Genomic DNA, 27,868 nt, shown 5'->3' on the forward strand with positions numbered 1-27,868 from the left:
AGTTTACTGAGGTCATAAGTGTGAGTTGATCTCATTTAGCAACATGTAGAGGAACATCAATTTAACATGTCAAAATGTAAGGCTTTTTCTGCTCTTTTGTTTTCTGTGTATTTTTTAAAGCCTTGTTTCGACCTAGTGACTCTTAAGACGACGTTTTGTGTAAATGATCTTTAAAATACAGCTTTTGCTCACCAGAAATCTTTTAATTGTATGTTTATTTAATGATAACCTTTTAGTTTCCAGTATACATGAGTTTCTGAGTGTATCATGGACCGTGTGAGTATTTTGAAATAACTTTGTCGGTGTTACAGAGACCTTGAGACAGATTTCTGCAGTCTCCTCTGTACCCTTCATTCTGCTTCACACTGGGGTTAACAGAGCCCTGCTGTATATGTGTGTTAAAACAATCTCATTCATTTCTAAGTGAGAAGAGGTAGGTATTGTTTGTGTGTGACTATCTAACTGGTGTCGTTGTAGCATCCATAGATTTGTGCATTTGTATAAAATCTATTAACCTGATTGGTTTTAACTGCAGATCAGTCTCACATTTGGACATGTGGTTGTGTGCGCTTATATTATGTGTCCTCTGATGTTTAGACCAACAAATAAGCTGTGTTGAGGTCTTTAAAGCTGATTGTCTTTACTGAACCAACAAACACAAAAAAATAGTGTGTGTGCCTGCCTGCATCCGTACACACTCTGTATTCCTAAGTGTGTTATGAGGGTATGTTTTTTTTTTTTTGGGGAAGAGGGGGAGGATTGAGGGATGAGCAGCCGTCCGAGTCCCCCCTTAGCTGGGCCCCGGCTCCAGCAGGAAGGGTTATGTAAGTTTTCAGCTGCCAGCCCTCCTGCCTGCTTCTGCCTCACATTCCCGTTGTTTTTGACTAGAGAGGAGCACACAGAGCGGCCGGCCACTAGTCAGTGAGTCAGTCAGTCACTGAGGCAGTCGATTTATAAAGCAGCCGAGTGTAAAACAAGGCTGAGAGGAGGAAAGATACACTGCCTCTTTACTTCTTTTTCAAAGTTAAATTTTTTTTTCTCCTCCTGAAAGAGGAGGCGATTTTGAGGGTGACAGGGAGGTGGAGGAGACCAGCTCTTGTCTTTACTCTGTAACCATGCTGCTCCTGGACGAATCAGAGTCATTCGCAGGTAGGTGACATCAGCAGCTTGACCCGGGCCTGGGTGGGTGAGGGGGTGAATCTCCTGACCTCCAGGAATATGGGTAGAAAGTTTACAGGAATAGGAGAAATATAGAGGAGGTGCATGAATGCTTGGAGACAGAGTGATGCTTCGAGATGAAGCACAGAAAGCTTCAGAGATAGTAGTTTATCTGATGAGATCATGAATGCTGCTGCAGGGCTGCAGAGGTACATCCTGTTCATAGAAAGGCAGCATGAATGGGAGCCAGAGAGGAGATAAAAGAAACAGGACTTAAATACACAAGATGGCCAGAAAAGTAAACTTCTTTGTTTAAAAGTATCTCAGAAGTGTCAAGAATGTGCAGCAGTAGTTGACCAGCGCTTAAGTTACTTAACATGTTGTGTAACACTGGATCTGTAACCTACCTCCTTCAGCACGAACACAGTCTGTCTTCTTATGTCTGTTTTATTTGCCTATTTTTTTTTTGGTTTCATCATATTTTACTGTTACATATTTATACATATACATATTTTTATTCACTTTACTGTCCCTTGTGGTCTTTCTGTCTGATTTGACCCGTTTTCTGGTCCTCCGTCTATCTTAAAAGCCGGTCTATCCCACGCCTGTCCACCGCCTCTCTCTCTCTCCTGTTGCCCGCCCTCCCATTGGCTGTTTCTACGGTTACTTAAACCAATGCCAGCCCGTGATTGGTGGATGCGGGAAGGATGGGGCCATGCTGTAAGTGTGAGCATGTGGAGGCAGGAAAACATATGGTTCAACAGAACAGTGGGTTAGGGGGGTAAGTGCTTGAGGCGACAGGCGAGGCGAGGAGGAGGACAGGGACAGCGCGTGCCAGGGCTGTCTGCACTTTGTCTGGAAATATCAACCTAAAATATATCGAGTTTTTTAACGTGCTCAGTGTGGTTTATTTCTTTGTGTATACACTCAGGGACTGCAAACGTTTAGTGAAATGTTACTTTACCTGTATAAAGTGGTGAATGATTATTTTTTTATCAGCACTGCTAATATGACAGAAATAAGTGTTTTTTTAATTCATTTTATTTCATAATTTTTTATGATAGTTTGATTTTAAGTGACTGTAGTGCCATTAAATTACAACGTAAAGTTAAATCCTTGATGAAATACCTTTTTTGTGCTTGTCTCATTGGATTTGATATGAAATTATTAGTAAAGTGAAAATCGGTTAAAAAAAAACGGACTTTTAGCCTTAATTTAGGGTGCTTACATCACGTCATATGAACTGTGGGTCTTCTTGTACACACATATATTAGGACATTTAAATAAATAGGAACATTTGCATAGTTGTAAATTGAGATGGGCTTTCAGAAGGCGAAACATGGTGCTGAGGTCAGGTGACGGACTCCACCAGTGAAAAATTATCCAGTTTGGCCCTAAAGTGCGCGTGCGCACGTGTGCGTGTGTGTGTGCACGTGCATGCGTGCGTGTGTGTCGGACATCAGGCAAAGAGAGACTTCTTGTTAACCCACAAGTTACAAAAGCTTTTAAAGTTCGTCTTTCCTTGGGTCACAGTTGTAACATAAAAACAACTGCTTTTTAAAAGTGTCTGAAAAGATCATCAGGTCGTTATGCGGGATCCCGCAGGTCACTCAAGGATTTAGCTTTAAAAAAAAAACCTGACCTTGTTTGTATCGGTCTGGCTCAGGGTCCACCAGAGGTGTTTTCGGACCGGGGGAACTTTTTCCTACTTGTAACAACTGTTTGTTTTGTTGCCGCACTGCAGGAACTGAGGACAATAGCGGCTCTTAGAAGGCCGTATTTTTCTGGCTCGTACGTCGGGGTAGACGCTCTCCTAGGAACCCTGAGTGACGTAGGAGTACGTAGATTGGTTGAACACATGAGCCAATGCAGCTTTAACAACCGCCATTTAAAAAAATAAGTGGACAAAATGTAATGGATGAAAACATAAACTCTTAACTTTTGGATTAATAAAAACGGAACAAAACAGAAAAATGTACCCTTGTTGTTGTTGTTGTATGTCACACAGAAGGGATTTTGATCTAACAACCAGCTGGTTTATGTCATTTAATTGTTCCCACTGGCGGTGCGATTAACAACCTTTTCAGTTCTGTGAGGACTCCCCAGTGAGAAGTTCCTCTGAGAGAGTCCCAGAACTGTTTGGTCCACAAGCGTCTCCTGTTCCACTGCGTCGGCCTCTCGCTGGATCGGCATTTATTTAGAAAAACATTCACAAGGATCCTTTCTGGATAAATGACTATGTCTACATGCTCGTAATTCTTGGGATTTCTCTGGGTGCTCGGCTCACTGTGAAAAGAGACACTATGCCTTGTCATCACTGCGACATGTCGAATACCGATAAAGGCTAAAAGAACACACTGTTCTCCCTCATGGCTGTGGTGGCACATCTTCCTGAGAGTACAGTTTTACCGTCGGTGACGAACTGTTATTTGTCAAATTAACCCTCTATTTGGTTGTAAGTGTCCGCAGCATGTCGGGCAGGAACAACCTGTCCTGGCCGGTCTGAAACCAGGAGCACGTGTAGTCTGGCTGCTTTTATAACGCCACAGCACGGAGGATGTAGGCTTTGCCGGGCTTGGCCACATGGCTCTCATTTCCACTTCCCTAATGTTCTCTTTGTTAAATCGTTTCTTTTTTTGTTTTTTGATCCCTGGGCTTTCTCTTGTCAGATCATACAGCCGCTTTCTTTGTTCTCCTTTCATGTACATTTGACCCTTTTTTATGTTTTTTCTTTTTTTCATCTCGCCGCTGCACACTTCCATTCACTTTGTTCCCCCCCTTCCCTCTCTGGCTGGTTCATTTTCTTCTTTTTGTCCCTCCCCCCCACTACTTTCTTTATACATGATATATTTAAGTGCAGCTTTCATTCCTAGCTTTGTTGTTTCTGTCCCTCTGCTACACTGCTCTGTTTTTCCTCCATCCTTTCTCCCTCTCTTCCCCTTTCTCTCCCTCTCAGTAAATGGCTGCAGTGCTGTATAACGTTACATTACAGCAGTCCTGCGAACATACAGTGAACATCACGAGGGCAGTGCCTGTGCTGAGCCGCCTGCATCATTTCACAGGGAAATATCACTTAATTGCAACGAGCAACTTTATAATAAAGGATTCCTCTGTGATCACCTGATTGGTTTAATATTTGCTATCAAAGCTTTAATATTTAAGTAGCCACATTTCTCGATATCTACAGGATAAATTGATGTTCCTGAAATGATGCTGAAAATGTATCAAAGATGGCAGAGCGTCTTACTGATGTGTATTAAGAGCTGAATGATGAAGTCCATGATCAAGCTCTTACCTCAGCTTTGATGCAGAAGGTTGTTATGGGTAACCGTAGGTTGCAGAGGCTTGCAGACACACGCGCCTCCCAATGGAGGACCGATGTGCTTTCAAGACCTGAGCGCCATGCAAGGTCTTCACGTTATCCAACTCCTGTTGGGAGATTGGTGTGAAACGAAAGAGAAAAACTCCAAAATGTGATACACGAAATAAAGGCACCGTTCATAAGGAATTGCAATGGACAGCGAAATACACAACGTTTTTCTACAGACATGTTTTTCTACACTTACAGATGCTTTTTGAGCTTATTACAAAGATGAGGGTTATTTATCTGAACAGCTAGTTTTAGGTTTTATGAGCCACTGCATGATCTGTCCAAAGGAAAGCGCCACAAGCTCTATATTGTTTGGCTTGTTTTTATTCTGCAGTTGTTCTCAGCAATTGAAACGGTGTGAATACCCCCTTTTGCTTCCTCACAGAGATAACTTTGTTCAATAAAAGATCTTCACCATGGTCCTCTTCACCAGACACAAACAGTCAGTGAGAAAGTTGAAATTCACAAAGGCTAGCAACAGGTTTTATTTACTAATCATGTTACGCTATCCTGACTTTGCCAACTACTACTCGCAGCTTCAGTCTTCACTGTAATTTTAGTTTGGAAACCTTGTTCGCATTAAGGTCTACTCACCGACTCCAAAGGGTGAGTCAATCAGCAATCAGTGGGGGTGACCAAGTATGATGAGCTAAAGTAGTTCCAAAAAAGCGTTTTGGCCCACAACGTACATCATGTGGTGGGAAATTACGCCGAGTACTTCAGGTCCTTTAGCATCTTTAGGTCGTTAAGATGCAAAAACTGGAAACAACTGCTATCTGTCTTTAAATAACTGGGAAATAATATTCTGTATATCACAAACCGAGCCAACCCTGACCCCGTCAGTCAGCGGGTATCGGAGCTCCACTGCCATCAGCTTCTGATGATTTGTTCGTCGCAAGATCTGCAATTGCAAGCTGCATCCCAGCTCAGTGAAAAAGAGCAAGTTTAACCACAGTCGACCATCAACGGTAAAGATCAAATAATGCTTGACATGCATTCAAATGTCAGTAGAATATATACTGAGATCTATGTTACAGGTTTGCAGAGGTGTAAAGGTTTTGGGGAGGTGTGGGTTTAAGTAGGTGAGATTCCTCCGAGGGTGCCGAGAGGCTGAGAAGTACACGCTGTGTCCTAAATGCTGCCAACAAGGGTTTACGTAACAGGCTATAGTGTGACCGGTTCACTGATGAAGGGCAGCAGCATCCAGACGTGTGTGTGTGTGTGTGTGTGTGTGTGTGTGTGTGTGTGTGTGTGTGTGTGTGTGTATGTGTGTGTGTGTGTGTGTCCTTTCTCCGTCCTCTTCCTCAGCAGCAGTGACACACTGGCCTACAAACAGCCCCTTGTACCTCGCCTCACCCCTCCGCTGCTGCTTCTCTCTCTCTCTCTCTCTCTCTCTCCCATTGTCTCTTCATTTTTCCGTCCTGTTTGTCTCTCAGCGCTTCAACGTTTCTTGGACACGCATGCACACACACACACACACACACACACATGCTGCCAGCGGGAAGGTTTCATAACTCACCTGCCTCGCTCTAATAAAGCAGCCTTAATAACTCATTCAGGGCAGTTGGTTATATAAGAGAGGTGTGTGTGTGTGTGTGTGTGTGTGTTGTTTTTGCGATATTAAGAGACTTATTAGTCCGAATATCATTTTCTTTTCTTTCTCAAGACAAGAATAAGTTAAATCTTGGTCTGTCTTTTGGAAACTGATTTTTCTTTGTTTTAAAGTTTCACATGTAAAGCCTTCACAGCATAAACTACGGACAACTTCTCAACTACAAGTTGTGTTTTCAGTCCTGTTTTATGTGTGGTTAAGCTCGAAGGATGTTTAAAAGTCCTAACTCATTTTGATAGGGAATCGTTTGAGTAAAATTCTGCCATTTAAAAACTACAAAAAAAAACCCACTTTAAATACATCGGACACTTTTGCACTACTTTTCTTTCTTTTCTTTTTTTTTGCTTTTGTGTCACAAACTGCTTTATTTGCTGATTCTAATTATTCTAATTTGCCAGAATTTCTTTTTTTGAGTAATGTCAATTTTATTGCCAGGTATCAAAGCAAAGCGAGTAACAAACCAGTCGGTGTCACGTTTTGTCTCACGAGGCGTGAAAAGTGAAAGCATGTCTTAGCAGGGTTGAAGAAGGAGGTCCTGTGACAGAGTGCAAAAGGTGATAAAGTCCGCAGTGGACACACGGCGTTCAAGTCCTTTTCTCCATCAAACCAATAGATGTATTATCCTTTTTGTCTTTCATTTTGTTTTAGTCTTCCGCTGTGTCCCCTCATCATCCAAACAGTCTGTCCCTCTGGATCACTCCGTCCATCTGTCCCAGCCGTCATCCTTAAATCGTCGCTGACATTTCTCTTGTTGCTGTAACTTCGGAAACAGTTGTAAAATTTAAGAGAACAGCTTGAACCCTGCGAAACAACAGGAACGTGGCGGAAAATGAGCACCCAGACCGAACTCACGCATACGTGTGTCTACACACACACACACACACACACACACACACACACACACACACACACACACACACACCACGTGTGTCTTAAAGTCAAGATGTTCTTCAAACCTCATCGTGTTCGTTGTGAGTGTGCTCTGTGTGTGTGACGTGGTACATCTTTGTGTGTGCGTACAGGACGTGTGGTTCTTGTGAACATGCCGGTTGTGTAACAGCCAGAGGCAACAGTTACATAAGCGTCCCTTCTTGTCTGACTAGCCTCGGCAGCAGTGCTGGCCTGTCTGTCTGTTAGAGAGCAACTTCGTGTGGGACTGAGACTGTGTGTGTGTGTGTGTGTGTGTGTGTGTGTGTGTGTGTGTGTGTGTGTGTGTGTGTGTGAGAGAGTTTGTCAATGAGTAAGCTAATGGGACTCTTCATAAAGCAGGTCGTCTTATTGTGCGCAGCAGCCTCTCCAGGTGGAAATAACCGAGCGCTGTTGTGTGCACTCGCAACACAACCTACTGACCTCGTTAACACATTTATCTTTCACCCATCTCCATATTTATCTTTTTGAGCCCTCTGACATCTTCACACTTCGTCAAACCCAGAGCTGCTGGTTGCTGTCAGACAAGACCGGCTTCCTGTTTTGTGACGTCCGTGTTTTTCCATCACATTTTAGTTTGCTGGGAAAATGTACTTTTGTGTCTTTCTGCTCCACAAACTGGGTATACGTGTTCAGCTTTAAATAAAAAAGGATGCATCATTGTCTTATTTTTAATCCTCTAAACACAAGTATGATTCAGTCAGTTGACAAAACCTCATCAATAGTTTAGCCTCCATTGCAGAAGAACATTGTAATGTAATATCAGCCTTGTCAAAGTGCCATTTATCAGTCAGACAGATGTAATTGCATCTTGTAATGGCAGCAGCACGCTCGATGTCTCCAGCCAGATATTCGGTGTTTTAGAAACGTACGTCGGGAGGCGGTTACGTAAGGAGGAGGATCAGACGTGTACCTGGACGAGGGGAGAGGAAGGAAGAGGTGTAACATGGAGATAAGGGAGGAGAGGAAGTGGCAGATGAATAGAGAGGAGAGGTGTGGAGGAGAAGCAGGAGGGAGTGTAAGTTCAGAAAAGTACAGGCAGGTAATTGAGCAGCAGGAGGATGAAGAGGAGGTGGGAGGAGAAGGTATTGGCAGGTAGAGTCGAAGACTGATGAGAAAAGAAAGTAAGTGGAGGAGGTGGCGAGAGAGGTGAGAATCGGGAAAAGACACATGAAGACGCAGCATAGTGAAAAAACTAAGAATATGTGCATGAGTAGCTCCGTATAGAACAATGATTGGATAAAACAAATGTGGGCTTGAAGATTCAGTATGTATATTCTGGCTAAACCAAAGCCAGTTTTTCATAGACAAATAAAGCTTTTAAAAGAAGTAAATCAATTAAAGCTGATTTCACCTGAATGTTTAGATTTCCCACATGTATAAGTTTGACCACAATAGTTTATATAGACAGAGAGCATGGCTGAATGAATGCACAGGAAATGCAAATGAGCTACAGCAAGAAATTATAATAATAGAAAGTGAATGACTCAATTGCAAATTCCATTTAAAACTACTTTTCTTTGATTTCTATAAAAAAAAAAAAAAAAAAGTCTAAATTAAAACACTTCAAATTATACATGAGAAATACTCAAAATATGTACTTTGGAAAGTACTAGGGGACGACCAATAGCATCAAACACGGTGTTATTTTCATCCAAACTAGCGGGTATGCAATGCTAGTTTTGCTCGTGACATAAGGGGATTTAATTTTTGCTTTTTGCCTCCTACTCCACCTGGCATTTAAAAATTCAGACGTTACACAATTCCTGTTTTGGTTCCCAAAAAACATGTTGAATAACTACAAGAGAATAGATACTTGTCTGGTTCTCAGTACAGAGACATTTTCCTCCCTGAAAATGTCCAGCTCAAAGTTTCAGGACCTATTTTTTGTTGTTGTTGTGAGAATGATTAGATAATAACTTTGATGATCAATTACAGCAAATTCTGTGTCCGTCTATCTCCGGTCTGCTTCCTGGAATCTCCCATGTGTGTTGAATAACCAGCCCTGTGACGTGGAGGATTCTCCGCTGTGTAGTAAATGTCCTCCGTCATCCGCAATCAGCTTATGTAGGGAGCAGGCAGAGGGCAACAGGTCATGACACAGACAAACTGTCCACTTCCGTTTATTTATTTGATTCAATTTCTTTTCAGAAATGAGGTGTGTGTGTGTGTGTGTGTGTGTGTGTGTGTGTGTGTGTGTGTGTGTGTGTGTGTGTGTGTCTCAGCTGTCTGACTTCATAATTTATTGATGCAGATAAATCGAACACAGGTGATGGATATCTGACTAAGAATTGGATTGAGGTCGCGGCTCCATGTTCCTAAAGAAACCCCAAATTGCAGACGTGAGGGCATCTTCAGTTCTGTCAGTGTGGAGTCTTGAGTTGGGCAGGAAAATGTTAACAGATGACTGATTACGATCTTTACTCCTGTTTTGAGCTCAGGGGGCCAAGACATTCATGCATTTGTTCTAGAGAAGTTTTTTTTTTTTCTTTTCTTGGAAAAGCTAACAGATTACAAGAAATCTGTTTGTAGCACCAGCTTTTCCGTTTGACCAGAGCCAAGAAAAACAGCCTATAGCCGGGTTTGAACTGACTCAGTGGGGGTTTAAAGGGTTTTCATACTTAAGTGAAAGGTGTCGGACCACAGACTCACATTGTGAGGTCTACATATATGTTACACTGCTCTTTTTACATGTTATATATATTTATTCTGGAGGTTTTTCTCTCTAAGGGATGGTCAAATATTTGGTTTCCCTTTTTATCCCTGTAGTTTTGTGTTTAAATCTTTCCTGTTTGGTCCTTTCACTCTTTACGACACTGACACATCAGCAACACACACACACACACACACACACACACACACACACACACACACACACCATCATCACATGGTTGTGGTGCTATGTTCGTCAGCACAGTTTGAGTTTGAGTTATATAAACACTTAACATATACATAGTCGCGGTTACATAACTTTGTGGTTACAGAAGACATTTCCCCCACTCTGAGACACACACACACACACACACACACGAACACGAACCACGACTGTGGCCGTTGGCCTTGCATTCTTTTGAGCCTCATATCTCTCAAGTACATGTTGTGTTGTTTGTGTGAGGAGCAGCGAGTCTTTAACCCACAGGGGAGCGTCCAACCGAACAAATTAATGGCTTAGAAAATGTGCTACGGGAGCTGTTTACTCTGTGACACTAAACTGACTCCTGATGATTCAGCGTTTCATCAAGACACTTAATTACATTGTCTCGCTGCTCGGTGTGTATCTGTCACGACGGAGGTCCAGCTTTCAACTGCTTCCATACTTTGCTTCAACTCGTTTTGCCTACGTGCTGCCAGAGTTTGTCATGCTTGCTCGTCCTGTTTGCATCTCCTGCTCCTTTGCGTGCAGGACATATTCGTTTGGTTAGGTCGCCTAGCAACAGTTAGTTCTCAAACTACAATTATGTAGCCTGACGATAACACCTCCGTCGGCCTCGTACACAAGTCAGGGTTTCCTAATGAGGTATTTATACGAAGTTAAAGTGGGAGGAGCCACAAGTTGTTCTGAACCTACAAACTTGTTGTCCGATCGTGCTGCTGATTTCTGAAGACAAAGCTGGAGATGAAAGATTAGAATTGGGGTTTCAGTCTGTTGCAAACACGGATTGTTTTGCCAAAAAAATGCAAAGATCAACGTATTTTCAAGGAGTTCCAGGATAAGATCTGCTCAAACCTTCCAAACTCCCCTCAGAGGGTTCAGTATCTTGTCTCGAAGCTGATTTGCCTGTGTGCTTTTGAGTGAATATATTTTGTCTGTCGAGGAAAAGTTGTCCCTATTTCACTTGGCAACACACACATCCAAATGCTTATCTACCGACTAAATAAAAAAGTGAGGTTCAAAAAATAATTAATTTATTGAATGTGTAAAAGTTCTGATATAGGATCACTATCAGCCCCAACCACCCATCAGGTGAATCTAGAAAGGTCTTCATATATTACTTGCACCTGACACACAGTATAATTTGATTTTCCCTACTTGGACAACTTTTCCAACCAACAAACTCATCTAAAAAGTGTATATTCTTCTGCAACTAAAGCATATTTTAATTTATTCTGGTGACATTTGTGTATGTTTGTAGAAGTACTGATGAAAACAGGATTAAATAGGACACTAGTTTGGAGAGTTTACTTCGTGTGAACAGCCAACTTTGCCTTTGTGTGATAAGCTGACATAACTGGACTCCCTTCCTCCCTGTTAGTGATAATTAGTGACGGTCAGTGTTGTGAGGGGTCTGCAGTCATGGAAGAGGGATGTGAGGACTGCACGATGAGCACTTTGGCAGGAGGTGCTGATTAAATGCTGGGACTCACGTGATGAGTGACAAGAGGAGGAGTTTTGATGCAGTGTCCATCCGTATGACATTACGTTATATTTGTGAGTGTCTGAGTTAATGCAAGCTATTTGGATTGGAGCAAAGCCAATTTTGTGTCATCGCATTGTTTGCACACCATCCAAAATGTGTGTCTTGTGTATTTGCTTAGCGTGATTCAACAGAGGGTTTCAGTTTCCTGGGTCGTCAGCGGGGAGTATTGAACATTTCATCAGTTACATAATCTAGTTTGTGCATTTGTGCCTGCGTGTTGTGTAACCTGTCTGGCCATAATGCGGCAAGAGTCTCCCCGAAGTGTGTGTGTGTGTGTGTGTGTGCGTGTGTGTGTGCGTGTGTGCGTGCGTGTGTGTGTGTTGAGGCTCTATGCATTTCATGAACTGTTATATAACTGTTCTGTAAGGTAGAGTTGGAGGAAGGGAGAAACGGGGTAGACACTAAAGCTGCAACGATCAGTTGATCAACAGAAACTTTAATCCTTTTTGGTTACTTGTTTTTAATAGAAAATTCTGAAAGTTTTCACTTATGTGTGAACATTTTCGGTTTTTATATTTTCTGTATCCTCCATTATAATAATCTGAGTATCTCTTGATGGGGAGAAAGCAAGGCATTTAAGGCTTTACCTGGAGCCCAGGAAACACCGGTTGACATTTTAAAAAAAAATATTTTCTGACCTTTTTAAAGTACCAAACAACTAATTAATTGACTAATTAAGAAAATAGTGGACAGAATAATTCTAATAATAGATAGTTGCATTCCTAATAGATTGCACTGCTCCTATCTCTCGTGTAATGATAATAAGTAAACCTGTGCCAGAGCTTTTTAAAAAAAAAAAAAAACGGACTATAACTCACTATGTTTCTGAACTTTACTTCAAAAGCGTCGAGAAATCTCAGCATCTCTGGTGTCTGCAGAGTTAAGAAATAAGGTTGAAAAATGTTTTCATTTATTCTTCAGTTTAATATCCTTCAGTTTTATATCACCGTGGCGGGTTGTGTTTTTATGACTTATTGTTTGTAACAGTAAACGGGACGTAAAAACATCCAATTAAACCCAACCCAGAGATGAATGGGCTGAAAACAACAGCGTTCATTAAATGAGTCCCAATTTTCTGCAATAACTCTGCATAAATTTTAAAAAAGTTAGAAACTGGGTTTTTGTGCCAATTCTGAAAACTTGTCACACTATATTTAAACATTGTAAAAGTTCACACTAAATGATTGCTCTTCTCGAAACGCCCTGCAGATTCTTTGTTTTTATTGGCCATACTAAATCTGAAGGGAGTTGTTCTGTAGGTCGAGCAGTACTCTAAAGCTTAATGCAAAGGTCAGTATGCTACCATGGTCACAATGACAGTGCAGAAATGCTTATGTTTAACTAGTGTAATTATTGTTTAGCAGGTTCTCTCTCTTAGTTTTTGGATTCGGCATGCTAACATTTGCTAATTAGCACTAATAATAAAGTACAGCTGAGGCTGTCTTTAGTTCTGCAGGTATTTTTGTTACAAACCAAAAGGAAATTTTGACCTGATAATCAGCAAAGCTTAAAGTTCATCACAAAGCACAGCATGTATACAGTTTATTGAGGAGATGTTGTGATATTTCACTGGACAAGGGTAGACTTTGACCTGCTGGTAACACACAACAGGGAAAGTCAGCAGGATTTGTGCTCTGGTAACCGTGGAAACCCAAACTTGCATCAAAGCGGTTGTGGGGAAATTTCTTGATCAACACAAAATGTAAACCCTAATGTTGGCACAAGGGGGAAGCCTGAGGGATCATTAGTCTTCATGCTACAAGGAGCGTGAATGTTTCTGTAAGGTTTCCTATTGGGTTACTTCAGTTGGGACCAAAGGGAAGTAAACAGCAGCTGACTGACACTATCTTTAGGTTAGACCTAATCCTAAATAAACACGCGGCAAACTTGCGTGAACCCTGCATCCTGACATGTAGACATTTATTTAAATAAAAAAGACTAATGAATTATGTAACTTTACCTGGTCACTGCATTCATTTTGATGCTTGTCCAGATGCAAATTAAACATTTCAAAGCATGTTTTGTTTTTAAAGTAGCTCTAATACTTCGGGATCTGACTGACTTTGTTTACCCTTTTCTCCGCCAGTACCTAATTTGATATCGCAATTATTGTAGATAAAATGCTTTGAAACACCAGGCTGAGACGCTTGAGCACACACTGAGACACACAGTAATTATCGAGATGAGCTGGTGTCATTAGCAGCCAGATCAAGAAGTTATCACATGGATGGACTGAAGGGGCGTTTTATGTAAGTTGTTTTTCAGTTCGCAGTGAGCTCATCACCAGCCTCCATGCTAAACCCAGGTGTGTGTGTGTGTGTGTGTGTGTGTGTGTGTACGCTCGCACGCATTGTGCACGTTCTCATATTGTGAGAAACACGGGTTTGCCAGGTGTCATGCAGTGAACATGTCTCATATGCATTTCTTGGTGTGTTTATGTTCAAACTGAAAATGTGTGTGTTGGCAGCGTGTCCCTGTTTGTGCAGTCATCCCAGGAAGATTCTTGGCTTTTATGCATGCGTGTTGGCTATTGAAGTGTTGATTAATATTCTTATGTGAACACTTGTCGTGTGTGTGTGTGTGTGTGTGTGTGTGTGTGTGTGTGTGTGTGTGTGTCAGTGTTTGTGTCCTGTCTTGTGTTTCGTAAGCCGTCCATATTTATGATCCAGCTCTTACATAAGCCTCGGATCTGGTTCAGTGTGTTTCTGGCAGAACTGAGAGAGAGAGAGAGGAGGAGGAGGAGGAGGAGGAGGAGAGAAGACGAAGAAGAAAGGTGAAAGTGGAATACAGGCAGATTGAGAGGAGAAGAAAGAGAGAGAACCAGAGCTGAAGACGGGTTTACAAAAACATTGACGAGAACAAAACAAAGTTAAAGGTGTCAAACAGCACCGTTTTCATGATTTTATATTGAAGTCTGTTTTGGCTCAGAGAGGAATCTTCTTCATGCTGTTTTGCAAATTTACTTGAGTTAAATTTAAATACATTTGAAAACTTTGACTCCTCAGCAGACTCTGGCTCACAACAACAGCTCAATAAGGCAAACCAGTTTAATGCAAGTTTGCATTTCAGACACAGTCATGACTGGAAAGATGTCCGAAGCTCAAAAACATGCACTAGTAAGAAAGAAACACTGCAAAGATTTGTGACATTTAAGCATTCAAACAAAAGGAAATTTACCAATTATTTGATTAAATCCTTGATCTCACACACATACGTTATCTCACAAAGGAGAAACATTAAACACTGATTGTCTGTAAGCTGCATTTTGTAATGAGCAGTGTTGGCGAGTTTGTGATTCATCTCCCGCCAATCATACTTTCAATCATAAAATCGGAATATTTGGTGGTACCCGGCTACTGTCTGCCCATCTGTTGAAGTGCTCTGCCAGGTCGCTCTGCTGTGCTGTGATTTTCAAACGTGAGACGAGTGTTGCGTCCACACCTCAGGCAGAGCCATCTGAACGTGGACAAATACGTTTACCTGCACAAACCTGAACACTGAACAGATCAGACTGGAAAAAATCACGCAGTGCTCATCCAGTAAAACGGGCTGGATGCTTTGCTAATAATTTATTTATATGTGTCACTGGATGGGGCACTTCCTGGTACTGTATATTTAGGGCTTAGTTAGTTAAGCTGTAACAGCGAAACTCTATTTCACGCCGTTTCCCCTGAGTCATCAAGCATTTATAAAACACCCTGTTACACAAGCCTTTTGTGACCGAGCAGACACGGGATTTTTCCAAATCAATTCAGAATCTGTTGTTGAAAGTTGGTTTTATTTTTGTATATGCTACATTTTTCACAGCCGTAGAGGATTGTCAGTAATGTTTAAAGTGTTTCTTGGAAAACTTTATTTGGGGCACATTCTTGAACATCAGTTGTGTAACTTGTTGGTTTCATATTTCATCAGATCTTTATTGTGTTAGCACGGCGCACACTGTAGTAAGCTCCGTCATTATGAAGCACAACATGGATCTAAACACTGTCATTGAAGATTGGACGAGTTTTATTTTTCAAAGCAACTCTGAGAGCATCTCCACCCGACTGGGCTTTACTTTTACTTGACAGTTGCATCATTTAATTTCGATTTGCATTTAGCACAGTGAAACCATTTTCAATTCATTTGTTCAAGCGTGAGTTTTTGGAGTTCGTAAAGGTGATCCAGAATTTCGGGCGATAAGAATCACAGCATACATTGTGTCCCCTGACTATATTTGCAGGATTTCCTCTTTTATTCCACTTGAGTTGAGATTTACGTGCCCCGCTCTCGTCCCCCTCCCACAGACAAGTCCCACAGCGCCTCCTTCAGCTCCGAGAATGAGGCTCAGGGAGGCGACCCGGCCGTGTGGCAGTGCACCCCTCCCCCATCTACCTCACCTTCGGCGGAGACGCCGGCCCACCCTTCGTCCTCCCAGCCCGCCTCCAGACCCCACTCCAGGCCGGCGAGCCAAAGCCCATCCCCTCCCTCCGCCCTGACGGGAACCAAGAAGAGGAGCTCCAAGCCCGCACACATGAGACGCAACATCAGGTACTGAGCTCAATGCCTTCACTTGCATTTGAAACATGGTTTGGATGAAAAGTTAAGACTATTTAAAAGAAAGTGATTTCCACACATACCAGTTATTATCAGACCAGATTCTCTACTGATAATCCCTGACCATTAACCACATATATGATACATACCATACATGTGTGAAACAGCGAAGAATACAGGTGTTCAGATATCTGATTAATCGTTTCATCTACTTTACATTTGTACAACAAGACAGAGTTTAAAACGGATTTTTAAAAGTGACTCATTGCTTGTCGAGCAGTAACCAGTCAACCTTGAGATGAAAGTGATTATTACACAATTCCCTGAGCATGTTGCAGCTGAAGGGCAGAATAAACTAACATTCGCTCAGCTTACTCAACAGTTATTGTATTTCTAATAACACCCAGTGTTGGCTGGATAATAGGATTTATCCTATCACCACTGAGAATGTTTTTACCTTCAACTCCTCTTCCCTCATCTTCACATTTCACTCTTGTTTTGAAAGACGCAGGCCAATTACTGATGCAATCTGTCACTGATTATACATATGCTCAGTCTGCAGCTTCAAACCTCCAAGCGGCCAATAAACACGATATAGCTCAACCCCAAGTATGCTGTTGGGTTTGCATAACAGCATCTTTAGAATAATATCAAACATGTGTTTGAGATGCAGCTCTGGGTTTAATTCCTCGCCTCAAGTTCCCTCACTAAGATTATGCAACTGTTACAGTAAATACGTCGGGCGGGAATAATGGTTTTATAACCATTTATTATCCAGAATTTTAGTAATGAGTAATTTTTTAAATATCTGCCTCTCTAAAATGACTCATTATGCACTTTTAATCATCAAACTGCAATTTATGCTAATTTGGCAGCCGAACTTTTTCCGACAAATTGCCAAAATCACCCGACATAATGTTTTGTTCATTGTCTTGCCTTTTATTCAGCTACTCTTTTTAACGTAATGGAAGAGGGAGTAGTCAGAATTGTCGTATTGACATTTAAGGTGTATTTATTGATTCACAACATCAACTCGAAGCCTCATTTTAATTTTGCCACCTTTTGCCTTACAAATTCAACACTTCCTGTTTTTGTTTCAAATTAAAAGCCTGCTAGCTATTCAATACACATAAACATGTATTTCTTAACCAGACTTTTATGGTGAAACATGTAAGTGTTGTGATAGATTTATATTGTTGACTTTATTCACATAAAGTGAAATATCTATCAGTATCTACATCTAATAATTAAACTATCTACGCTACATTATTGACTATTGTGTATAAACTTTGTAAAAACCACAGTTGGTACACAACCTTAGAAATGAGCCACAACTTAACAGTGCGTGTGCTTGTGTGCTTTGGCACTTCAACAAAAATCACTTTACACCCCTGGTGAAAGTGGTTTCATAATGTCTGCTTAAACCAAAACCTAAAGCCTAAAAATGCTAAAATGGGTGACAGTTGTCTGCATTTATAGTTGAGTCACGTATTTCACAATACACAGCTCACTTAGTCCCTTTTTGATACCTGATGAATATGGACTCATGCAGCTTTAAAAGAAAAGATATTATTATTGTAATTAAGACCTTCTGAATGTGCTTCTCTTATAAGAATGATTCATCAACATGTGAATTAGAGTACAAGGGAAACCTGCATGTGTCCCCCAGCATTTAATAAGTGTGGTGACAGCTTTTATAAATACGCAGCAATACTAAAACCAAAACGTATTCCTGTGTGTCTGTGTAGGAAGTTACTGAGGGAGCATCAGCTGGAGGCAGTGACCAAAGCTGCTCAGCAGGAGGAGCTGGAGAGGAGGCGACGTCTGGAGCAGCAGAGAAAACCCGACTTCCCCGGACCACTCCTGCCTGAATACACAACTGGTGAGAACAAACACACAACAGGGCTTATCGGCTGGTCCATCAGACCTCCATCCTGTACGTCAACATAAGTTTCTGATGCCAATCATTACCCAACGTACTGTATTGTGTAGATGAAGCCTCCCATTGTCAATAAGTTCCCCCAAGAACAAACTTTATCACTATTTTTTTTTTTTTTACACTATTTCCTCTTTATTCATTTTTTAAATGTATCTGCACCTACTTTTTCTCCCTTTCTATGTTTCCTGCTGATCTGCTGCATCATTATTGTCCCTCTCTCCAGGCGATGTGACAAAACACGTGTCGGCCTCCTCGGCATCCGTGGCATCGCAGCAAGAAGTGAAGTTGACCAGACAGGAAGTGATCCGTGTGCACTCCAGCAGCGCGGGCATCAGAGAGGACGAGAGCAAGACTTATGAGCCCGCCTCCGCTACTACAGAGCACGCACACAAAACAGGTGAGACACACACACACACACACACACACACACACACACACACACACACACACACACACACACACACACACACACACACACACACACACACACACACACACACACACACACACACACACATATGAGTACTGATAATAATGGCGAGCAACATCAACTCTGTTCTGGAGCAAGTTGCTTCCGTATTACCTGAAGTCTTTGTCAGTAAAAAACAAATAATGTTTATCTGTTTCCAACTCCTTTGAGTAATTTGTATTGATGTGTTTATAAGCAACTGGGAAGTGAAATCACCTGAACCTTTGAAACTGGGAATTTCCCACTTGGGAAGTCTGAGGTTTTTGAAAGCTCCGAGAAGTACGTAGTAACAACTAGAAGTGGTAACAGCCTTCGTGCACATCCTGTACTTTGTTGCCGTTACTTTGCTGGCTGTTTTAAACGTTATGTGCTGAAAACGAAATGTAGCGTGTAAATAATAATGACCGTCTGAACTCCAATTCGTCTCGGTGATGGTCTACATGGGTGATGACGCAGGTTGTTTTTCACTTTTATGTATTCTGACAGCAGATTTCCTGAAGGCTACCATGTTGCCTCTTTGTTGTTGTCATGTGATCGTTCTCAGCTGAGAAGTCGGAGGTTACCAAATCATAACTTTCCCACTTTCCAGCTGCCTGAACGCACCATATGACTCAAGAGTCATTTACCTTGAAGCAAATTAGGTGTTTTGTTTCATGTTGTAGGTGAATTCTTGAGGAAGTTTCTTTCAGCGAACATATGTCCTTTTTAGTGTTTAGAAGAATATTTCAAAGCTGAAAACAGCTGAATACCTCACTAAGACTTGTGGAGAAAAAGAGTTTCTAAACGAGGTGCATAAAAATCCTCCAGGATCTGAAAAAATTAGGATGAACATCTGGACAAACTGTTCGTTAAAGTCTGTGCTGTCAGAACAAAAAGAAAGTTTCAAAACTGTAAATGTAAAGAGATACTGAATTTCATCTTCCTGAAGAATTCAGACATGCTGTAAAATACAGCCTCCTTCTCATGTCAACCAGCCTGTATTTAAGTATGTCAGTGAATGCTGATGGAGGAGTTCAGTCGCTGAGGAGGTCATGGAGGTTCGATGTCTGTGGGAGGTCGTGAAAGCAGATAGGGACGCAGAGCTGTGAAGTTTATTTATTACCCTTCAGCCAGTTGTATATTCTGAGCTGCCGGCGTAGCAGGGCACGGCCTTAAAAAAGACAGATGCTAATTCTTGAGATGCTTGAACAGTGTGAGCTTTGGTGCAACGTGTGAAGAGTCTCGTTGTCGATGTCAAGCATTTAGATAAAGTTGCACCAACTCTTTTAAGATAAAATTTAAATTTAAGGATATATTCACTCTTTTTTTTTTTACTGCAGAATTTAGTCAGATCTGGTTTCCCTTCATCAATCACTACGCCTAACTTAGTTTTATCAAGAAACCTGGAATTTTTGGGCTTTGTAAGCTGACAGTGAAAGGGCAATTATTTCAAGCTTTAAAAAACATGTTAGTTCTTCAGCCTAAGCTCTCAGGACCATCACATATCAATCCACTGCTTAAAAAAACACGCCAAGTTATGCTTTTAATCAGGGCTGACTGTCTGGCTGCACCAGAAGCAGGGGGTTGAGCAAAATGAATAAATAAACATGGTCTTTCGTCTCTATTTTTGAAGAGACAGATTTAATTCCAATTTCAGACATGAATCCGTCAAAGTCTTTTCAGTTTTCAATGACAGGTTTCCGCTTAAGGACCGGATTGAATGGCGCTGTAATGATGATGTGCGATATTTAGCATCTGCTACACAAGAGGTGCTACCACATGCTGGATGTAAAGAGTTTTAATGGGAACTGTAAACAGATAGCATGAATGAATGAATTAGTGTGATTTTCAAGGGTTTTGTCTCTTTTATTCTGCACCAAGAATAGGAAAAAATCCTTAATGAATATATTTTTATCATCTGACGTAAAAAGAATCATCTCAGCAACCTAAAATCTGCCTCACTCACTGTGGTTAATGGATTATTAAATTGGGTTTTTGTCTTTTCTGGAGCATTTATGTGACATGGCGTAGCATGATTGCTGTCATGACTTCTATAGAAAAGTGACTCAGCTGTTTTATAATCTAAATTGACAGCCCATTCATGGAGTGACGTGTGAAAGGGCATTTTTAAGGTGGCGTTTACTGTCCCATCAGATTGTCAGATTCGTCAGTACGGAAGTCAACAATAGGGTTGTATAATACACAACGAAGTTAGTGCTGCGAAATGTTTCTTTACAACACACATAAATAAAGCGGAACTGACCGAAGAATAACTCTTGACGTATGAGTGAGTTTCCAGCTGTGTTAAGATGTTCGAGCTTTAGGACACAAATGTTTTTCCTCCTGTTTAACATTCCTTTATAACTGCATACTGTCAAACTTTTCAGCTGCCCAGTTCAACCACAGGCCTTAAAGCCAGTCCACTGGTGGAGTTTGAGGTCCAGTACCTTTCCCAAGGACACGTCCTGCAGTTGTTTGTCTTCAGCTGGTGGAAACCTCACATCTCTAAAGCATCAGTCTCTGGAAGATTAAGCAGAGCAGCCTCAAAAGCCTCATGACAGCCATGCACTTATTAAATTACACACTCTTTTTCAAATTGCTTTCTGAGCCCAGGGGTTTGGAAATAGCCGCGTTAAAAGGCCGCATCAGTTTTGAATTTCCAGGGAAAAAAACTTGAGGATTGTAAAACAACCCAAATGTGAATGAGGTTGTTTACTCGGCAGCCACAGCACGGCAGATATCTGGGCTGATATTCATCTCCGAACTTCTCGGAATAATCATTAATCATTAATACATGAATACATTGTATTCAAAATCACGTCCATGAACTTCAAAAAAACGAAGTACTGGAAATACCAAAGTCCTGCTGGTTCTCTTTTGTGACTCATTTCAGCCTTCTTGTTGTCTCAGTAAAAACAATGTAAAGGAAGTTTCCTTTTATATTAAATGACAATCACTTGATGTTCACTTGCCATAAAAAGGTAACTCTTTCTGGGGTGTACAGACTTCATGGCTGTTTTGGAAACCGTTAAACTAAAAGTTTAAACAACTGAGGTCAAAATTCTCCTCACTTCCTGTCGAGCTTGTGTGTGCGTGTGCGGGTGTAGCTGCTTTAAAAGTGGAGGGAGTTTTCATAGATTAGCTGCCATGTGCATCAGAATATTTAAAACCTTCACAGGGTACATCACGTACCGTTCCCTTATTGCCCGAGTGCACTCTCTCTCTTGCATGCTTGCACGCACACACACACACACACACACACAAAGCCACACAGTCAAGGATAAACACACACACACTCAGTCGGGGATGAACACACTTATTTCTGTATTCAAAGAGAAGGCGAAGGCAAACTGCTGACATGCACACACACACACACACACACCTGCAACACACACAAATGAGAGCGATGGAGTGAGATGGGGAGAGCGAGAGGAAGATGGGGCAAACAAATGAACAGAGATAAATAATATGTAGATCTGAAAGCTGAGGAAGACAAAAGCGAAGGAGAGAATGGAGGAGAGGAAGAGAGATGAAAGGAGTGTCTGCGGGGCAGATCAGAGCAGGTCTGTGGAGCAATAAAGCCGGCTAATCCTGGTTATGAGCCAGAACACACACATATACGCACACACGTAGCAAACACACACACAGACAAACACACTCACACCACAGTGGCACGGTGACATTTCTAGTTGGGGTTGCATAACCAGTCTCCCCCCTCCACTCTAATCCTACTTGTATAACCAGCCATTCACTGCAGTTATATAAGCTTTCTCTCTCTCTTTTTCACACACACTAACATACTGACACACACACACACACACACACCACCTCTTCCCGTCGTGCCCTTACAGGCTGCCAGCTTGTGTAACTTTCACCACATGATACCGTCCTCTCTTTTTGTTTCAGATATGGATTTTGGTCTTTGCGTCACACACACACACACAAACACACACAGTGACCTCGATATTAGTTGTAATGTTGCACAAGTTGTGACCGATCACCCAAAGACATGACATTAACATATCAAGGCCAATAAAAATTTGGGAATTATTAGTTGAGTGTTATTAGTTGAGTGTTTTCATTTTCAAGTTTCTCGTTCACGTGTCTTTTCGGGCCTCGTTCAGACTGCCAGCACAAATCCATCTTTTGTCATATCCAGATTGTATCCGACTGATTTAAGTCTGAAATGTAAAAAAAAATTCTAAATCGGATCCAAACTGTCTTTGGAGGTTTGAAATGCGATTTTAATCAGATTTCTACAGATGCGTCTCAGTCTAGACGCTCTGCTGGCTCAGACACACAATGACGATTTGAGAAACAAATTTGATTTGCCTGCAGTCTGAACAAAACCTTTCCTATGCATACCTTCTTCTTCTATTATTCCTTAATCAAATTTGTGAGGTTTTTCATCAGAAGGTATTTAAAACCCTTCAAATACTGTAGTTAGTCTAGTAAGGCCTCAAATTCAAACTCATATTGTAGATCTCTGAAACAAACAATATGTTTCACCTTTACTAACTTAAATACTAAATACGTCTTTTTAGTTTGTGTAGTAAAAGATACTTAAATCCACAAGGGAAAGCTGCTGCGTTACTGCTTAATCAGCTATTGTGAATGTACCCCCCAATGTTTCTCTTTCACCGTCCTGTCCTTCCACTGTCTGCTCAGATGTCATAGATCTGAGCTCGGGCGAGGACGACGCCACCGTCCACGTCAGCAGCGAGTCCACCAATGAGGAAGAAGAGAGCGAGCCGAGCGGCGCGCACGCCAACGACGCCCTCAACCAAGCGGACGCCCAAGGCAGGGTGCTGGTCAACCTGAACCATCCCGATACAGACAGGGACATTTTCCTGTTGCCTCAGCTGGCTCGAGCAGTCAAACCTCACCAGGTAATGACGGCTGCATTCAAAATATCTCAAAATGACAAAACGAGCCAAAGGTTTTTTTCTTTGTTGTGTCCAAATCTGCTTTTGATGTCAAACTTGTGCTGGGAATTTCTTGAAAACATGTTGAGTGAGATTTTTTTTGCATCAGTTTTAAATAAAAATCACCTTCTCTTCCCTTTTTATCCGGCTTCCTGCTCCAATCTGTTCATTTCATTGTCTTCTTCCTCTTTTCTGCACCACTTTTATTCAATTCAAACTTTCTCTTGTTTATCCATCTCCCTCCTCGTTCTGCTATTTCTCCCCGTTTCCACTCGGCCCCATCACTTCCTTTTCCACCTCCTCCCTTGCCGCCTCCCTCCTCAGATCGGCGGAATCCGTTTCCTGTACGACAACCTGGTGGAGTCGGTGGAGCGGTTCGGCAGCAGCAGCGGTTTCGGCTGCATCCTCGCTCACAGCATGGGCCTGGGCAAAACGCTACAGGTCATCTCCTTCATCGACGTGCTGTTCAGACACACCCAGGCTCACACCGTGCTCGCCATCGTACCTGTAAGCAACTGATGTTGGACTAACAGAATATTGGAGGGTTTGAAAGTACTCAGATGGAAACACATTTATCATCAGTGTAGTTTATTCTCTCCACAATGAATCAAGAGTGTGAGAATAGTTGATTTTATTAAGTTGATTAAATTCAATTAAATCCAAAGATTTGAATGAATAGATTTCAGCATCTTTCCTACAAGACTTCATGTTATAAAAGTATCAATAAAAGTATTAGTGAAGATCGGAATCAGTCAGGAAATGGACATGTTACTGAATTTATGAAGGTGAAATTAAAATGTGCTGCAGTTCACAGCTCTATTCGATAGTGGTTCATTAATCAGTCATTTTTTTATTATCTGAGTAATCTGTGAATTGTCAGAAATAGAAATGCCCGTTAATGATTGAACTAAACTAAGCAATGTCTTAAAATGATGTTGTTTTTTGAGCAAAAGTAGTGTTAAATATAGAAATTAGGTGACACAAAATTGAGAAAATTGTCTAATTTTATAGCATCGCTGAAGCTCTGTGAAGTGTGTTTGGTCAAAGAGTTGATGATTATTTCAGGACTGGATTAGACATGAACAGAATGAATACGGAGAGTAGAAGACAAGAAAATATTTTTTGCCTCTTTTCATTTAATCCCAGGTGAACACATTGCAGAACTGGTTGTCGGAGTTTAACATGTGGGTCCCGCCCCCTGATGCGTTACCTCCAGATACCGACCCCGCCCTGGTGAGGCCGCGCACGTTTAAGGTCCACATCCTCAACGACGAACACAAGTGAGTAACAGGAAGAAGAGCTGAAGAAATCCTTACAGCCAAAATATGAACAGGATCTTTCTTGGGTAGATAAAAAGGACCTTTATTGATTTTTTTTTTTTTGTATTTATTTTTATATTTAAAGCACCAAGGAAGAAAAAGACACTAAAACAAAGCTGCAGGTTCTTTCTTCTTCACACACAAAGCAGAGTCAAAGCAGAGAGAAAACTATCCTTCTATCCGTCCTTTAAAAAAAGACAAAGCTGACCTTCTGGCCTGCTGCTGCACTTAATCCTTATCTGGCTCGTCCTTTATTCCATCTCTCTAGTACGATCTTTCTCAACAGCTGCTTCTGCTGGAAAGATTCTTAGATTTGGGGATTAGGGACGGAAGTAATCTGAACGTGACACAGTGACCTCCTTCTGTCTTGTAGCGCAGTTACAACATATCTTGCCTGTAAAAACTGCAAAAAAAATGAATTAATAAAAAGTAATTAATTGCTCCTACTTTTGTAGCACAACTCATCAATAATTGTTAATCATTTTGTAACTAATTGGCACCTTATTACAACAAGAATTATTGATTATAAAGCAAAATAAATTCTCTTAAAAACAACATCATCTGTTGCTTGTTTTTTCTTCTTTTAACTCATTGCTTTAATTAATATATTTTACACATATAGTTAAAGGTGCTACAAACAGTTTGAAACCATCGCTGAGAGAATGAACGGCTCCTCTGTTGTATTTTACTTTATGTGCAACTGGGTTGGTTTAGTATAATGCGATAAATGTCGTCTTTAAGGAAAACTTTTGGTTCTTTGAAGCAAAAAGACGGTTTGTTTTACAGTACGTCATTCTGTCCACATGAGGCAAATGATTGCAGACATTCGTCTCTGTCAAAGGAAGTCATTGTCTCAGTTTTGAGAAACTCAAGCTGTAACCAATCGTAATTCTTTCTTATGCACCCAGGAACACAGCGACCAGGGCTAAGGTGGTGGAGGACTGGGCTCGGGACGGGGGCGTGCTGCTGATGGGGTACGAGATGTACCGCCTCCTCTCGCTGAAGAAGAGCTTTGTGGCTGGAAGGAGGAAGAAGAGCAAGAAAACCGCAGGACCCGTCGTCATCGACTTGGACGAAGAGGACAGGCAGCAGGAGCTACTTAAAGGTACGGGAGATCGGGAAAGAGGATGGAGGTCGCATGGGAGAAAAAAGGAGGAAGGAGCTGAAGGAGGAGAACAAGGAGAGACAGTGAAGGAGGAAAAATATATAGAAAACTGAAATGACCTGTCATGTTATAGGAGCACTGGTGTAAAATCTCATTAAAGCATATGTCAGGTGTAATAATCATCAGCTGTCCTCTTCCAGGTATTGAGCAAGCTTTGGCCCGGCCCGGCCCAGACGTGGTGATCTGTGACGAAGGGCATCGCATCAAGAACTGCCACGCCAGCACGTCCCTGGCTCTGAAGAACATCCGAAGCCGACGCCGCGTGGTCCTCACCGGCTACCCGCTCCAGAACAACCTGATCGAGTACTGGTGCATGGTCGACTTTGTCCGACCCGACTTCTTGGGTATGGAAAACAAGTGTTTTATCTTTTGCTGACTTTAGCATCACAACAAGATTTGGATGTTTTCCAGGGAATCTTTACACCCTGTGTGTATTTCAGGTACACGGCAGGAGTTCAGCAACATGTTTGAGCGTCCCATTCTGAACGGGCAGTGTGTGGACAGCACGCCTCAGGATATGCAGCTGATGAGGTACAGGAGCCACGTCCTGCACAGCCTGCTGGAGGGTTTCGTCCAGAGGTAAGAGTCGGTATCGCTGTGCATAAAACAGCAGAATTAATCATGTTCTTCATATTCAATGAGGCAATAATACTGTAACTTGTCTTCAATCCAGGCGAGGACACGATGTCCTGAAGGACCAGCTGCTGTCTAAGGAGGAGCATGTGATCCTCGTGCGCCTGTCTCCCCTGCAGAGGGCTCTCTACACAGAGTTCATGAACCGCTTCAGAGAGGCAGGAAACTCCGGTTGGCTCAGCCTCAACCCCCTGAAGGCTTTCTGCGTCTGCTGCAAGGTGAGGAGTGAGAGCACGTGTGTGGGAACTCTGCCTGGATACAAATTTTATATTTTAGGTTGTTTTCCTCAGACGTTCGGTCTGTACTAGATATGAAGATAAAATTACCCTCATGATCCTTTTTTAAATCCATATTATACAGTTTCTAAAATCAAAACTACTTCTAAAAATGAGTTCCTGTTGCCTTGTTACTACACAAGTTATTATCTAAGTCAACACCATAAGGATTGATTTTAAAGTGCGATCTTCAACGCACCTTAAAATTCAGTTCTCCTCTGCCTTACGGCCAATTTAAATTTACAATCACAAACCCCTCTGCCTCAATTTGTAACTTTATTAACTGAATTTAATGTTGCCTTCTCTGTATACGAGTGTTTTATTATGCTAAGAGGTATTGTTTTAATTAACTTATTTAAATGATGTCCATATTTTACGATTAAACATGGCCTATTTTGTTTTTATGATCTAGTTCTGTTATGTTTATTCCATATTTATTGATTAAATCTGTTTTATTTGTTGTTCAGTTTAATCTCAGCAAAATTAGTGTTCTCCTTAATGAATTCCCAACAATCAAATAAAGGTTGAATAAGTTGGTGAATTTTTTTATGTTTGTTTTGCTAAATACAAATTCATGTTGTTCTTCAGATTTGGAACCACCCAGATGTGCTGTACGAGGCCTTGCAGAAGGAAAACCTGGCAAGCGACCAGGACTTAGACCTCGATGACATCACCTCCACGGGACACGCCCGATGTCCAACCACACCCAATCAGAAGCCCAAGAACCTGGACAACCCAAACCCCATTGGTGGACTGAGCCTCAACCAGCTACAAGAGAAAGCAAACCAGGTCATCACTTACGAATGGGTACGTTCAAAGACTTGATTACTAAATACATGACATTAAAGTAGTTTGGAGCGCTTTTAATGCCATTCCATTTTTGCTTTTGCTTCCTGTAACATAAAGCTGCATCATGCAAACAGTTGTTTTCAACCTGAAACACAAAGTTGGGTTGTAAGCAGCATATGTAAGCAGATTCCTCCTTTTGACTCTCTCTGTTTGTCCAAATAAAATGTTGGTGGCAGTTCAGTGATGTCACATACAGTTTGATCGAGAGAAAGATTAACATAAATATAAAATAGTCTTTAACCCACAATGACCCGGTGCTAAGAAAGCTGGACTTAATTACATGGTATTATGGTA

General features: G+C 41.5%; 1 protein-coding gene across 3 annotated transcripts in view; it reads left to right on the forward strand.

Moving 5' to 3' along the window:
* The window catches only part of LOC138193534 (helicase ARIP4-like), a 74,042-nt gene that overhangs the window by 35,622 nt on the left and 10,552 nt on the right, over positions 1–27,868 (forward strand). For 2 of the 3 annotated variants that reach the window (XM_069141670.1, XM_069141672.1), the window contains 11 exons: positions 15,772–16,015; positions 17,770–17,903; positions 18,184–18,357; positions 23,077–23,297; positions 23,658–23,840; positions 24,480–24,613; positions 25,561–25,757; positions 25,958–26,161; positions 26,258–26,396; positions 26,491–26,668; positions 27,314–27,532. In XM_069141670.1, coding sequence (XP_068997771.1) covers positions 15,772–16,015; positions 17,770–17,903; positions 18,184–18,357; positions 23,077–23,297; positions 23,658–23,840; positions 24,480–24,613; positions 25,561–25,757; positions 25,958–26,161; positions 26,258–26,396; positions 26,491–26,668; positions 27,314–27,532 — 2,027 coding nt within the window. Of the gene's footprint in view, positions 1–882; positions 1,150–15,771; positions 16,016–17,769; positions 17,904–18,183; positions 18,358–23,076; positions 23,298–23,657; positions 23,841–24,479; positions 24,614–25,560; positions 25,758–25,957; positions 26,162–26,257; positions 26,397–26,490; positions 26,669–27,313; positions 27,533–27,868 lie in introns of those variants that run through there. The other variant, XM_069141671.1, reaches the window with a different exon arrangement.

This window comes from Embiotoca jacksoni, unplaced genomic scaffold (genome assembly GCF_022577435.1).
Source record: "Embiotoca jacksoni isolate LCO1_2020_lvr unplaced genomic scaffold, fEmbJac1.0.p SCAF_9, whole genome shotgun sequence".
NCBI lineage: Eukaryota > Metazoa > Chordata > Actinopteri > Embiotocidae > Embiotoca > Embiotoca jacksoni.